At 52.1% G+C, this 14404-nt stretch overlaps 3 protein-coding genes across 3 annotated transcripts; all 3 read right to left on the bottom strand.

Annotated features, from left to right (window-relative positions):
- Positions 1-5498: 5498 nt before the first annotated feature.
- AURANDRAFT_7281 (hypothetical protein) lies at positions 5499-5807 on the bottom strand (the record flags this gene model as incomplete). Its single annotated transcript, XM_009041601.1, has 1 exon — positions 5499-5807. A coding segment is annotated over one exon (309 nt), but the record flags the coding sequence as incomplete, so codon positions are not given.
- A 2996-nt stretch (positions 5808-8803) lies between these two features.
- AURANDRAFT_30856 (hypothetical protein) lies at positions 8804-9799 on the bottom strand (the record flags this gene model as incomplete). Its single annotated transcript, XM_009041600.1, has 1 exon — positions 8804-9799. One exon carries the CDS (start codon positions 9797-9799, stop codon positions 8804-8806), a length of 996 nt encoding a protein of 331 aa, XP_009039848.1.
- Positions 9800-10524: 725 nt separating this feature from the next.
- AURANDRAFT_8286 (hypothetical protein) lies at positions 10525-10716 on the bottom strand (the record flags this gene model as incomplete). Its single annotated transcript, XM_009041599.1, has 1 exon — positions 10525-10716. A coding segment is annotated over one exon (192 nt), but the record flags the coding sequence as incomplete, so codon positions are not given.
- Positions 10717-14404: the final 3688 nt, after the last annotated feature.

Here is a 14404-nt window from a genome sequence, read left to right on the forward strand (position 1 = left end):
CTGAGGATCCCCCCCCAGGAAAATCTTCTCCCATCCAACCGGCCCTATTCTTTTCCTGGGGGTCCTAGACTAGGCTAGTCCCCGAGCTGGGTGGAGCCCATGTTGAAGGCACACCCAGCTCCTAATCCAACTATATCATTCTATATCTTGTATCATTCCTTAATATAGCTACATCACCTGCACAGATACGTAGAAGACTGGACGAATTGCTTCTACTGCGTTACCTTGTGTTCAGGTAACGACCATTACTGCTGGCGCGTGTCATGTCAATTTAATCAAGTATCCACGATGCAGCGCGTGATAACAATCCACGTTCCGGGTGATGTTCCATTGGGGATTCAGTTTGCACACTCAGCACCTTTGGGTTTGCTGGTCATCACGTCACTGCCTCGAGATATTTCGTTGCGCTCCATACTCCAGAGTGGTGATGCGATTACTTCGGTCGCCGGCGTTCAGCTAGAGCCCGGCGCTTGGGACGACGCACTGCGACAAGTCCGCGAGGCATTGAAGCCGCGACCGGAACCTAGGGAGCTACAGTTCGTGCGTATTCTTCACGTGCCCACGCCGCTAGAACTGACCAAGAACAAGGCGTTTCGCGATCGCGTCAAGCTCCCGGCCAATATGCGGGCGGAGCACAAGTCGTCCAGAAGCATCTCTGTCGGCGCGGAGTTCATTGAGGCAATGCATAGGAAGCGCAAAGAGGAGGTCCAACTATTCCCAGTGTTGGCCAATTGGTCAATTGGTTCCCTGTGACTGCTGTGGGCTGTAGGAAGAAGAAGTAGAGCAAAAACAAGCTCTAGCGAGTGCTAGGTCAATCCATCCCATGGAAGGGCTGATATGGCGCGCAATTTCATTTTCCTCGCTTCAGACGACGCATGCGCCATGCCAGAGTCACGCGCCTTTGATTAACCAACACATTGCGGATAGGTGCAAGTGCAAAACGATAGCTATTGGTATCGAGCACGACGCGACATAGGTGGTGCATTGCATTTAAAGAGAGAAGTGGAGCAATTGACAGGCGACGCGGCAAGCCACTTTTCGCGCGGAATCGGTTTTGAAGGATTCTTTTATGTCAAAAAAGCTAACAAGGATGGTGATGTCGTAGCTACGCGAGTCTCTGCGGGTACCGCGCCAACTGCAGTTAAAGCATGGAACCTCGCAGACAATGCATGCAGGGTACGGGACAGCAACCCGGCTGATATGCATTCGTCAGGCTTGCAGGAACGAGACCTCCTGGGCACTCACTTTCAGGCAACCGTGGTTTCGCCCGTTTTCGGCGGCCTCTCACAAACCGAGAGACTAGAACTCATTGTTGATGCACTTCTGGAAAATCCCACCCGCCAAAACGACGCTGATGAGCTAGTCGGTTTTGACTGCATCCCAGCAGATGGAGAGTGTGCTTCTGTAGATTCTGGCGTTGTTTGGGTTCCAGAAAGAGTGCCCAAAGGATTTCTCCCAGGACCTCTGACTTCCAAGCTTCAGTTTTGCGCCCGTTTGACCGGCTTGAAGGCCTCAAAACTTTCTGTTCGATTGCTGACGCCAGCGCAGTGGAATCCGCAGATGCACGTGCCCTTGGAGGCCGAGCGCCACAACATTACCAGGGGGCGACGAGGCAAGCTCGGCGCGAGCTTGAAATCGACAAGGGGTATTAAGGAGGCAGAATCTCCTGGTAAAATCCGCCAGTTGCTGAACCAAGGTCTTGCGAGGAGAGATGCAAACATAGCATCTATGCGTAGATCGGCCCGATGCAATGGTGGTGACCCACTTGGACACTTCTTTCACGCCCTGCCCCCCAAACACCAGCTATTTGTTCTAGCAAAGCAACGGCGTGCAGATTGGGCACTGGAACGTGCTCAGCGAAAGGCCACGACACGTGCGGAGGGTGTGAACTCTGTAGAGGAGCAACACAAGAAGAAAGCAACACTTGAGTCTCACGAGACCAAAGCTGGGTCTATCTTATCGAGCACTGCACGAGATCCAATCAAGGAACAACGCCTGCGGAACGCATTGTGCTCGGGAATGATGACAGTTGAGCAACGGTGTGAGGCGCAAGGCGCCATGCGACTTCAGCGTATCTATCGCAACACCATGCTTCTCCGAGCTTTCCGTCGTCGAAATCGCCGCCATCTTGCTGCTATCCGGATCCAGCGTTGCCTCCGTGGCTGTTATGGCCGAGTTTACCATGTGCTTTTCGCACAAGTTTCGACACTCGCGGCAACTCGAATTGCTACTCGACATCGCATTTTTATTGCCATGCGCCGGACAGAGGAGCGTCGTTTGAGAATGAATCTTGGCGCTCTCGTGATTCAGAACGCCCTTCGGCGGCACCACGCTTTCCACTATGTCTGCTGGGTACGGAAGAACTGGCAGCATGCAACCAGACTTACAAAATGTGTACGCCAGTTTCTTGCTCGCTCTAGGAGCGACCTCATTCTCTTCTCTAGAATCTTCCAGCGGCGTCGCGCCCACCATCGTCTCACCATCCGAAAGCAGGGCAATCTAAAACAGTGCTTCATTGCCGTACGTGCTGTGGCACGCATCGCTGCAATCATGCGTGGGGTACTCTGCCGCTTGAATTACTACCACAAGCTTGCCAGCGATGTGAACCAACGAATTGTCGGTCCCGCTCAACGCCTCCTACAGCGCATAACTCGGGGTCACTCTGGGCGGTGCCAAGCGCAAGGCGCTAGGCGACGGAGGGATAATGTGATTCAAATACAACGCATTTTGCGTGGACATGCGCAGATTTTGTGGCGCAGACGATTAGACTACGTCAAATTTGAGTTGTTTTCCTTGGTGCAGCTCCAAAAGGTTGCTCGCGGTTACCTGGACCGTATTTTTGTGAGCCTAAAGCAAAATGAGGCGACACGCATCCGCCTGAGAATGATTTTAGTACCGCACCTCCAGGCGTGTGTCCGTCGCAAGGTCGCGATGCGAGTCACAAAGGAGAGATCTGTCGCCATCACAAATAGTCTCAAAATACAGCAAATCTGGCGTCTATGCATACTGTGTCGTGAGGCTAAGTGGGAGTTCCAGCAACGACTTTTGTATGTCCGTGTCCAAGCGGCAGCATGCATAACTCGACGGCTTCGCGGGCTATTTGCGAGGAGACAGTATTCGGCGATGCGCCACGCAGCTGCCGGGCATCGACTCAAGTCTGCTCGGATCATCCTGAGGGCATGGCTGCGATATCGCAGTGTGCAGCGTTTTGCAGTTTTAAAGGAAGCGTGGGAAGTTGAGAAATCCGCCAAAACGCTGATGGCCTGGCATGCTCTTCGTGACGATGTCCGAATCGACATGGCAGATGTTCGTGCCGATGTCAAGGATATCCGGTCGTCACGCAAGTGGGCACGGAAGCGGTTGAAGGCCCTGAGAAATTTCATGGCAGAGGCTGAGCTTCGATTGCCCAAGGTTGAAACACAGATGGAGACGCTGGATATCTCTGACGTTGAGAATGGTTGGGCCGAAGCCCTTGAAAACGAATGGGAACGGCTCACATCTCAACTCGCCATGGCGAGTGAGGAAAAACGGATCATGAAGGTCCACATCAGTCGCTGTGATGCTGAACTCCTTGAACTTCAGTTAGAGTACGAAGATATTGAAGTTGACATCGACGATATTGCGGTGCGCGAGCAAGAAGAGTTCGAACTTCTACGCCGCCTTGAAATAAAACGCGCCGACGTACGTGCCCTGGCTGGCTGGGAAAGGCGCGTCCGCAATGAGCGCATGCGGTGGAGAGTGAGAGATGTACGCACACGTGTTCTAAAACGGGAGCGCAAAACCCGGACGGAGCTTCTTGCGAAGGCCATCAAGAAGCGCGAAATTGCGATGTCGTCCACGCTTTCGATACACAAGCGCAAGCAATTTTTCAAGGAGGCCCAGCGAGAAGCCACGAAGGAAGATCACGCCAGCCGGGCATCAATCTTGGCGGCAGCGGCTGCTGACGAGGCTGGCGCTCTCGGCAAGCTCAAGGACACATATGACTCAGTGGTTTCTGGATGCGCGGCGCTCCTCCAGTGCGCCACGTTCGAAATGCGCAACACCGAGTCACACGGCAATACACTCGGCTGATGCCCTGTGTCTGGCTGGACTGGGGTAATCCCTTCGACGGCGACGACCGCATGATGCCGTCCTCCAGAGCGCCACGTTCGAGGTGCGCACCACTAAGTCACACGGCGATACACTTGGCTGATGCCCCGTGTGAAAGACTCTTGAACTCGTGTTCGGATTGCAGCACGAGAATTTTTGCGATGGAGATCTGAACATGAGGCTACAGCGGCGGACCCTAAACCGCCTCCTGGTCTGGATTTACATTAACTCTGCGACTTTGTGACCGGCGCCTTTGGAGGAGCGAAACGAGAGGACCACCTTGCGCGTGCGCACGCAGATGACCCAGTGTGACGACGGTGGCACCATACAGAAGCCACAGAACAGACGACTCGGTCTAGATCGGGCGGTATTGCCGCGCCTAGGGGCAGGGTAGTAGGCTCAGACTAGATCAGTAGCATCGTGGGGTGTTGCCCCTTTGTCTCTGCACCAATGCGCATAAAATTGCATTTACGGCAGTACAATATGTTTCCGGTAACGAGTTAGTGAGTTTAGGCCACCTATCATCATGATCATCCAGCCAAATAAAACTGCTGGCTGTAGTGGTCCTCTTAGCGAGATAGTGAACTCCGGGACAGGCACTCAGGCTTACTAGTAATCGACGGACCACGGGATCTATCTGAATTGAGTACTTTCGTGATCTACCATCATCCCCATCCTTTACATTACCCTGCTCCCTCATTATCGCGACGTCACACTATGGAGATGACATTGCACTCCCCCGTGACGTTGACATCAACGTTCCTTATTACCCTAGTTTGGGGTAGTTCTCCCTAGCGGGATAATCGACTAAGGTACTAACTTGCCTAGCTTAGCTTGGGTTTTGCAGTGCAGTTAACCTGTATTTATTGCAAGAAGCATGGTATATATTCGCAAGTATAGTGGCACTACTCTTCCCTTCTAGTTGGGGCCACCTACGTGCGGCCAAGTGGACGGGAGTTTGGACGGAAGCTGATTCCGCAGTCGACTCATCGCCAGCGCAACTGCTAACCTAGCTTCTGAGATACAAAGCAAGATAACCAAAGGCCACAGTCATTCCTTTCGCGGAAGGACCCAGCTGCCGCATACGGGCGAGGTAGCCGTCGAGGAGCGCCCTGCACGAGCTCTTTCTGTCAGCAAGATGGGTGCCCAGCGGTATCTGCCGAAGCTGTCTGTATTTCCCGCTTTCCCTATGCACTCTTCTTTACCAGGGACAAGGCTCGCTGTATAAATAAAATATGTGTCGCAACTTAAACGCCAGCACTTCGTTTTCTAGCATAATTACGGACACCAACAACTTTAAGGTACTCGTCGAGCGACAAGACGCCTTCACCCTTCTCCGCTTTGAGCTTGTCACCAAATAGCTTCGTCATGAGTCGCTCTACATGGACACGGCCGTAAGTCTGGTCATGGCCATATCGGGCGAAGAGGGTTGACATGGTATCATCCTCAGTAATTTGTGCTTTGAAGTCTTTGTCTATTTTGAGGGATGGGAGGTAAGTCATGAATTGGACTATATTGAACAGCTCGAAGGGCTCGAGACCAGTCTCATCTGTGACATTGCGATGGTACATCATCTTAAACTCATTCCAATCGATCTCGCCATCCAGATTCTCATCGACTTCCCAGATCATGTACTCGAGCTGCTTCTTCGTGCATTGGCGTCCAAGCGTCCGGAGTGCGTGGTCTAGATCCTTGATTGTAATTACCTGTGGGCCCTCCTCAAGCTGCTTTGTATCGTTAATCTCATTCTCTATTGCTGCAATCTCTAGTGACAAGGACCAGTCACTCCGTTGTACATCTTGCCCATGTTCATCATCCCCACTCGCAGATGCACTGATTCGCTGCAGATTTTGCATCTCTGCCAGCTGCGATTTCTTAGCGGTCAGCTTTGCGGGTAGCAGGTCACGATGCGCACGCTGGAAGTTCCCCGCCAAGAACTCGTAAACTCGTCGTACGTCCTGTGCAGGCATATTGAGCATCCATGGGCGACATTGTGGTGATACAAACACACCTTCTCCTCCTGGCCCTTTAGCGTTCCGCTATCGATGGGCATTGGAACCATAGCAGTTATATGTACAGGTAATCTTCGATTAGCCAGGAAAGTAGCTAGGAGTTTAGGATCGTTTATTAGCTTCCTAACGTCTCTATGACGTCAGTCAAACTACTATCCAGCAGATGGCCCAATTCCCCCAGCGTCATCCCCTAGGATATGCCCCCCCCCGTATCCTCCTCCTCCTTAACCTAGCCTATAACGCCAGTGCTATGGTTCGCCTCAGTAAACGTCACGGTTCCAAAAATATTTTCCTTGATACAGGTTACATATGACTATAAGTTTCCAGTATAATCCGAGGCCAGGCACTTATATAAGATTGCGCAACATGCCAACAGCTCTATGACAAGAGACACACGAGCCCAATTTACAGACGAAACGCCAGAAGGTTCTGGTGGCAAATCATGGCCTCGGGGGCAAACCTAGACTATGGTGTTCCTGAATTAGCGCTTCGGCTCTCGTCTCCATGCCGCGTCTATATATGTCGCGAGCTGCATCCAATCTGTACCTACTAATGGACTTAATGTGAGATGATCGAGAAGGTCCGTCATAGGGGTTTCTTGTAGGGATCAGAAGCTGGGTATAAACGCCTGCGCTCTGCTTTCTTTCAGACAGCGCTACCTTGAAATGACGCGCCATGAGGCACATTTGTCGACGCAGAAGACAGTAACGTCTCTTCGTATCATCCTCGAAGTCGAGCTTGATAAAGCGATTTGCTCTCCAGCGACACGAGATGAAACCCAGTACCTGGCCGCCTTGACGGGCGTGCTTTCGAAGTCTTACCCCCCTTTGACGACAAATATGACCTTGCGTTTTGCTGAAGGCACATCGCCAACACAAACGGCTCCCACTGCGCGCATTGGAGCATTCGAGGTACCCTCAAAGACTGAGCCCAAAAAGACTTAGTCTCTGATTAGGTGTATGTAATGGTGGAACTTTTTGATCACGTGGGCAGCGTGTGTACGGCCTCTCATAGGATCTTGCTTCATTCACGTCTCATCTCACGTAAGATGCCGATCACTGAACGAGTAGAAAAACGTCTTCGAGTAGCTCTTGGTGACCCGATTGAGCTGCCTCAACGCCCTCTGAAAGCGTCTTCGAGATCACAACGGTGCATCCGATGTGGATGGTCGACAACTTCGCCATCAACCTGCTCTGGCGTCTCTGGCCGGCATCATCATGTTGCAACTGGACACAACCTCCTCGTCCACGTAGATAGTGGACATATCAAAACAGCGCTTAGCATTGAATCCTGCGGAGAATTTGTAGATATTAAACCATTGTCGGATGACTGGCAGCAGTGCTGGGTAACGCATGAGCTCGTCCATAAAGTTGTAGTTAAACGTACAACAGGCGAATTCATCTGTAGCAGAGAGGTCTTCCCGTCTTACGTTGGGCCATTCCTCCTAACAATTGATTGTCGGATCAAGCGCGACAAGAAGCGGGCTACAGGCTCGTTTGGACGCATTACCTGTATCGGAGACATATGAGGGGAATTTTTGTCGTTCGCGAACTCATCTCACGGGTTGTGCCATCCTCGACGAGGGACTTCTCCCTGGTGGTACCAGACATGATGTCCTTGATCACCTAAGACGGACGGCAAAACACCGAGCCTTGGACCGTGAGCTACCAGTGTTACCGAGGATGTTTTTGATATTGATATCGATAGCTAGCTGCGAAAATTAGGACTCGACCCGCAACCAGAAGCGGCAGTGATCGCAATGACTTCAGATCATGTCCTTAAAAACACTCTTGGTGGTATCTCAAAACCACGAGAAAAGTGCCGAGCCCAGTGCCTACCGTCTCAGCCTAGTATTGTTATGCTTAACCGACAGGTGGTCTGGGCATGACAACATCATTCAAAAGAGATGTGCTGAGTCAGAACATTTCGCAAACCAATCCTTAGTATTGGGAGTCGACAGCAAGCCAAGTTTCATTATGCCTCCTTTAGCTTCCGCATCGGAGTCTCTACTTAAGCCAACGTTAGGAGGAATATCTTATCCGCCGCGACCCAAATCCGCAACAAATCGTCCAGCTTCCGCCTTTCGCTCGTGCTATTGGGCCAAGAATTACCGCCTCGGTGATCTCAACTCGGAGCCAGCGGCAAGTCCCGAACAAACATTTTTTGTGGATCTCCATCGCAGCAACTCGGATTACGTAGGTTGTATGCCTCGGTTCCATATTTGGTGAATCCGAGTTAGACCCACATCCTGCCTTCTGTGTTCGCTAGGGATCGAGATTCTGCGTAGAAGTGCTAGACATATCAAGATTGCTCATGGTGTGGTATTCTTTTTCTTCCATCATCCTGGTAAAACACTGGGGTGCGCGCAACAGTCTCCAAAATCTTTTTGTGTTCCACCATATTATCAACGCAGCCGACTCATGATCAGGCCGGGTCGGCTTGAGCAGGGGTTGACCACGAGCGGAGCGAGATTCCGGCCCACTGTTGTGGACGGGGGAACCCATGCTTTGGGGCAATCTCGGTTAAGAGACGGGCGCGCTTCTAACCAAATTATTGCGCTGCGCCCATCGTTGAGTCCGGCGTCCGGCCTGTCGTGACTCCCAAGGGGACTGGGAGTGGATTGGATCGAGATAGTGTGCCGGCCGGATCGAGATAGTGTGCCCGTCATTATCTCGCAACCAAAAGACCACAGGCTGGCCAGCTCAAAACGAAAATTGCAGTTCGATAAGATCCGAAGTTGCCTGTTTGCCATTCCAACCACCAAAGATGTATAGGGTACCACCGACTGTGGTCATGGTGTGGCCATATTTGTGCATAGGCAGCGTGGCAGGAGCATGAGGCAGAATCCACTCGTTGGTGTTGGAACCGGTTCCATCGGAGGTGACTTTTAGAAAGTAGAATGAGCCTGCACCCTTCTGCTTGCAGCCCATATTCTGAAGACCGCCGATACCCCAGCCTCCAAAGAGCGCAAGGCCGAAGTCCATATGAGCAGTGGCATGGCCATACCTTTTTGATGGCGGGCAACTTCCACCGATTGCAGGTTTCGTCCAAATCATCGTCTCCGTATCAAGTTGGCGCAGGTCATTGTAATACTCGGGCACGGGGTCCTTCAAGCTCACATTGCAGCCGCCATAACAGAGAATCCTACCATCACTAAGTAGATCAAGAGTGTGCCCATATCGCGGGGACGGCAAAATCCCCGCGGATTTCGGCTGTACCCAGGTGAAGGTGTCGGAGTTAAAGACCCATAGATCACCCATGCAGTGTGTACGTCCATCCCAACCGCCATGAATGACAATCTTCCTCCCAACAAGCAGCGACGCGTGAAAAAATCGAGGCGATGGACTCGCACTTGTCACTGAGACGGGTACCCAAGTCCACTCGACAAGATCGAGGAAGCTAGTGTCCCGCAGAGCTCCAGATTCACCCCGTCCTCCAAAGACAAACATACGTGAACCAACAAGTTCAACGGAATGACCATATCGAGGCGGTGGCGCATCGCCGGAGCACTGCACTTTATGCCAGAGGCGATTTTCTGTATCTAGAACATATGTGTCGTTGTAATAGGCGAAGTTTCCGCCTGTAGTGTAACATGAACCCCCGAAAATTACTATCTGGTTTTCGGCCATGGTCGCCGTGTGTCCACCTCGCGCTGAGGGTCGATCTCCATCGATGACAGAAACAGCGTAGTCCAACATACACGTCGACGACATTCTGTACCCTAAGCTTCAAGCGACCGTGATTCCCACGAGTTCAGATCGCATTGTTGTGCGTTGCACATGAGAAGATACGTGTGTCTTTATTTGCGGGCGGGTCACGGGGCAAGCGCGGCCTGTCGGCCTGTTATTATAGTGCGCTTGGCGATAAGCCAGCAATCTAGGGGGGCTGCATATCATATGCTATGCTGGGTTGGATAGTAGCATACTCGGATTCTAATATCGGGGTAGAGAGATAGAAAGATATGTACCTTCTCCTTCTAACCACCGGACGCTAAGTTGAATCGCGTCGATAAGTCAGTTCTAGCACCCACTTAGACTGCCCTTAACCTGTTACGGGGCCCCAAGGAACCCGAAACGCTCCCGACAGGTTTTCGCTACAGGTTTTGGTCGGCGGCTGGGGGCTTTACTCAGGCGCCGGGGGGGCGGGCGGGGTCCAAACTAGAAAGCGTCGAATTTCCCGCGTTCGATAGAGAGTTAGGTTTTGGTCGACAGAGGTCACCGTCGGCCGGTGGCTTACTCTGGACACGAGGCGTCGCCCCGTGCGGTCGGGCCTGTGCCTCACATCTGCATTGGATCAGCCAAAGCTACCCGAGGTAAGGCACTGCCTATCTTTTGGTGTTGGCATATGCCCAGGTCTTCGTTTCGCGAGCTTTCAGGAGTGCGCTGAGATGTCGCTTGTGATAATTCTCGTCGTTTTGGGTGATCCAAGTTCGCAAATCATGGTCATCGAAGTACCAAGCCTTAATGTAAGAGTCAACATATGCAGCTCCGCGTAATGGTCTAGCAGGCTGTATCTTGTCAAGTGAGAACTGGAGAACCTGAAGGTCCATCGACATGAGAGCTCGGCCCTCAGTAGAACACTTATGAATCATAGCAAATCCATCTACAAGAGCCTCGAAGGAAGCTTGCATGGCATTTGTCCAAATAAGCTCCTTCAAATTGCTGTGAGATAATGCTCCATCATTGGCTTTGCTTAATGATGCCCACACACCTCTGAGCTTCGTGACAATTGCGTGGACGTAAAGATTACACTCCTCTTTAATAGTGTTGGTGAGCCAGACAGTTGCGCCCAGTGAATTGATAGCCCACGATATACCTGGTGCTCCCACAAGTCTAGAGCCGACCACACGGTGGACGGAGCTCCTCAATTCTAAAGCGAGGCTTGTCGCAGTCTTGAGTCTACCCATTGTAGCACCACGATTGGTGTGTCTTAAATCGTACTTCAATATGCTCTTTACCGCATGGAGAAGAGCGTCTCGAGCAAAGAGTAAGGACTCTGCTGCAATGACAGCACCCTCGACCTCTGCGAGCCCCCTCGCTTCACCCAACTGACGACAGTACACCGCCTTAGCGAGCCGAGTGAGGTGAATGGACGATTTTTCGTAGGATGGTGTTTCAGCATCATGATATGATAGATGCTTCGCAGCAACAGCGGCAAGATAAGTCTCAAAATTTTCAAACAAGGTCTCTAGAGTTAGCAATTTGACGCCCTTGAGCAGGGCAACGACCAGTACATATTGCACGGCAGATCGTTGGACACCGTGAAAGGCCGCCTGGGTCGCAAACAGCATCTGTCGATGTGACGCCTTCTTGACCTCGTGATCCAAAAGCGAGACATGCGCCTCCCAGCGAAAAGAGGTTCGTTCGTCCAAGAGAGATAACGTTTGGTTGAAGGCAGCGGCATTCAAGATTGTGGCCTGAAATTCAGCTCTAATTACAGTACTACTGAAGGCCCTCATCGAGTCGTTTTTGCCGCTTGTGTCGACACAAATCCATGGCTCACAGGTGAGCATCTGCTTCAAACCATCTAGTGTATCGGCTTGTAGAACTTTAAGGTATGGTAGGTAGATCAGATCTTGCAGGTCTGTGTCAGGGTCGACGCTATTGCCAATCATAGAGAATCGTCTAACAGCCTCGAGGGCTTCAAGGGCAAGAACAATATCAGCAAGTCGTGATCGCCGTCGCCCTTCGTCAACGCCACGGTGGTCTTTGACCGGGACATCGACAGCAATAACCCTGATGATTACACCCCTTGCGTGATAAAAGATGTCATTAACAATTCGAAGCAAGCTATGGCGAACACTTTCGACCCTACCGGAGTTGGTTCTCGATTCAACACGTGAATTCGTCGCCAGCTTATCTCCAAGTAAGCTAGAGAGCTCTTCGCCAGTACTAATACTAGGCGATGCGCCATGCCATACTGCTGCGTCGTAAATTATTTTGATAAGCGTGATCGCTACAATGGAAAGAGCCACTGCCTTTGTTGCGATTGAGCCTTCAATTGTGAAACTTGAAGCTGCATCAATGCGCGCGATCGCGTGCTGCTTAATCCGTTTGCTCAACCCAATGACCCGCGATGAGGAAACAGTTGCTGCTTCAGCGCAATTGGTTTCATCGAGCGTGGCATACACTGAGACAATCTCAGAGTACTTAGATTCATCAAACACTATATTGTTTTGAATGAGGCATTTGAGAGCATCGTCAACGATAGAGCTTAGCTTTGGGAAGATTTCCCGCACGTCTCTTCGAGTGACGTCGAGAATTATGATCCTTGATAAACTAGATTCAACCAAGGACATGTGAGCAGCGTGTGAGAGGGTAGTTGCGGCCATAAAATTACGAGCACTCATTGCTTCATACGCATCGTCGTTGATCTTCAACACCTCTACTATGTGTTTGGCTAGTGCGCAAACCTTCTCCAAACGACTTCGCCGCCTGCGATTCTGCAGTAGCTGTAACGTGTTGCTAATAACCTCCCGTTTTACATCGATGATCTTTCGCCGCGCATTGGTCGCCTGCACATTACTTTGACTAGCCACGTGTTTTATTGAACGCATGTGATAGATGCCCGTTATCAGCCCATCATATTTGTCCCGTACTGTATCCGTCAATGAAGATATGATAAGTGCCAAATTCCTCATCATATGAGCTAAATTCGCTGAGAGAAGTTCTGTTTCAGACATCCCAAGATCACTATGTCTTTCGTGTCCATAAGTACGTACGTCCTACATCAGACTTCATCAATAGGAAAGTTTGTTGAAACGGTTTTACCTCAATCATATACGCGCATCCATCAAAACCCTCTGTGTAGAAGATGTCTGAGAGAGCTGGTTTCTCGAACTTGTAGGGTGGAAGAATGGAATGATTCTCACTTGGCGGGCACTGCACTCGAGTCGCCTGTCTTGCCATCCCATCCATCTTCATGAGCACCATATCACCGAAAACACTCAAGTTTTCTTCCAGTTGTCGCCCACAACTCGGTGCACCCAGTTGTACTGCCGCACTGGAGAGCATCTTATGTGAGAGTGGACCTTTGCTGTACTGGTACCGTAGCGAAATTTGGTAAACGCACAGACATAAATGAAATTAAACCACGATCTTATCTACACCAAACTTGCAGCACCTCGCTTGACACATGTGTTGCAATTGCGCTGGTGAGTTTTGATCTGCGGGCAGTTTTTTCGAACGCGGCATGTTAAATTTTCGTGCTGGCAGCGGCCAAGGAATTGGCCAGGGAGTCAGATGTGGCTGAGCTGATACAAGTGCAGCTTGGCTCGAGAGCGAAATCGAGCAAATGGACCTCAAAGTTTTGCTCATGCTAGCTGTCATTACGGACCTCCCCCGGGCATCCCCTGGCCATCCTGGACGCGTCTGGGTCGGGGACAGTGCGCGGGCGCGCTGGACGCCCTTTCGCGCGTCGCGCGGCGACGCAGTGGTGCCGGAAAGGGCCCATTTCAGGGGCGGGGCCCAGCACGGTCGGTTGCGGAGCGACGAGATGCAGTCCAAACAGGACGTAGACCGTGCCGTAGCGTCGGCCGTGGGTCGAGAGTAGGTCGTAGGCCTCTCCTCGGGCTCGTCGTCGCAGCACCACACAGTCGAGTGAAACTCGCGCCGATTCGATGCGAGAGCGTCTCCGTCGAACAAGTCTTCCCCGACGAGATCCGTCGCGCGGCGGCCGCGGAGATCACTCCCAGAGGGGCCCAGGGGTAGGGCGTGGCCGCGCCAGCGGTTGACAGCGCCGCGCGCGTCGACACGGCGGCCGCGTCGCGTGCCGAAGCGCTGGAAGCGTCGGCCGGCGAGGCGCTTCGGCGTCGCCGAAGCGCCTGTACACACACTTAACAGCGCATAACTCAGCGAGATCGTGGTCCGCGAAGAAAATTCAAGCGGCGCCTGATTGCCCCGAGCCAGGCGCACGCTGCGCGCACCTCCACTCCATTTTGTCCACTGGGACGAGAACTGCACTTTTGTATCAACTCAGCCACAGATAGTGGTCAAGTTTAAGTACTGGCGCCGACAGTGACCGCACTCAGGATGAGACGCGGACAGGCCAATCTTGCGATGAGCCCCCCCTGGAGGCCCACCGGCGGCCACACTAGAGAGATAGAGGGTTTTGTATCCCCCTAGTGGCTCGCTGGTACAGAGCCTAACGAGATAGTAAACTCCGACACGGGGAGGCAGCCTAATGGGGCTGCCCTGCCGTGTGAGGGTGAACTATCGAGGTTACGCAGTGGCGGTACACCGGCGTCTCTGTTATCCTCACGTCACCTCAGCTGCCGTAGTATACGGGGGCCGGGGCTACTGGGA

The sequence above is a fragment of the Aureococcus anophagefferens genome (genome assembly GCF_000186865.1).
Source record: "Aureococcus anophagefferens unplaced genomic scaffold AURANscaffold_22, whole genome shotgun sequence".
Classification (NCBI taxonomy): Eukaryota; class Pelagophyceae; order Pelagomonadales; family Pelagomonadaceae; genus Aureococcus; species Aureococcus anophagefferens.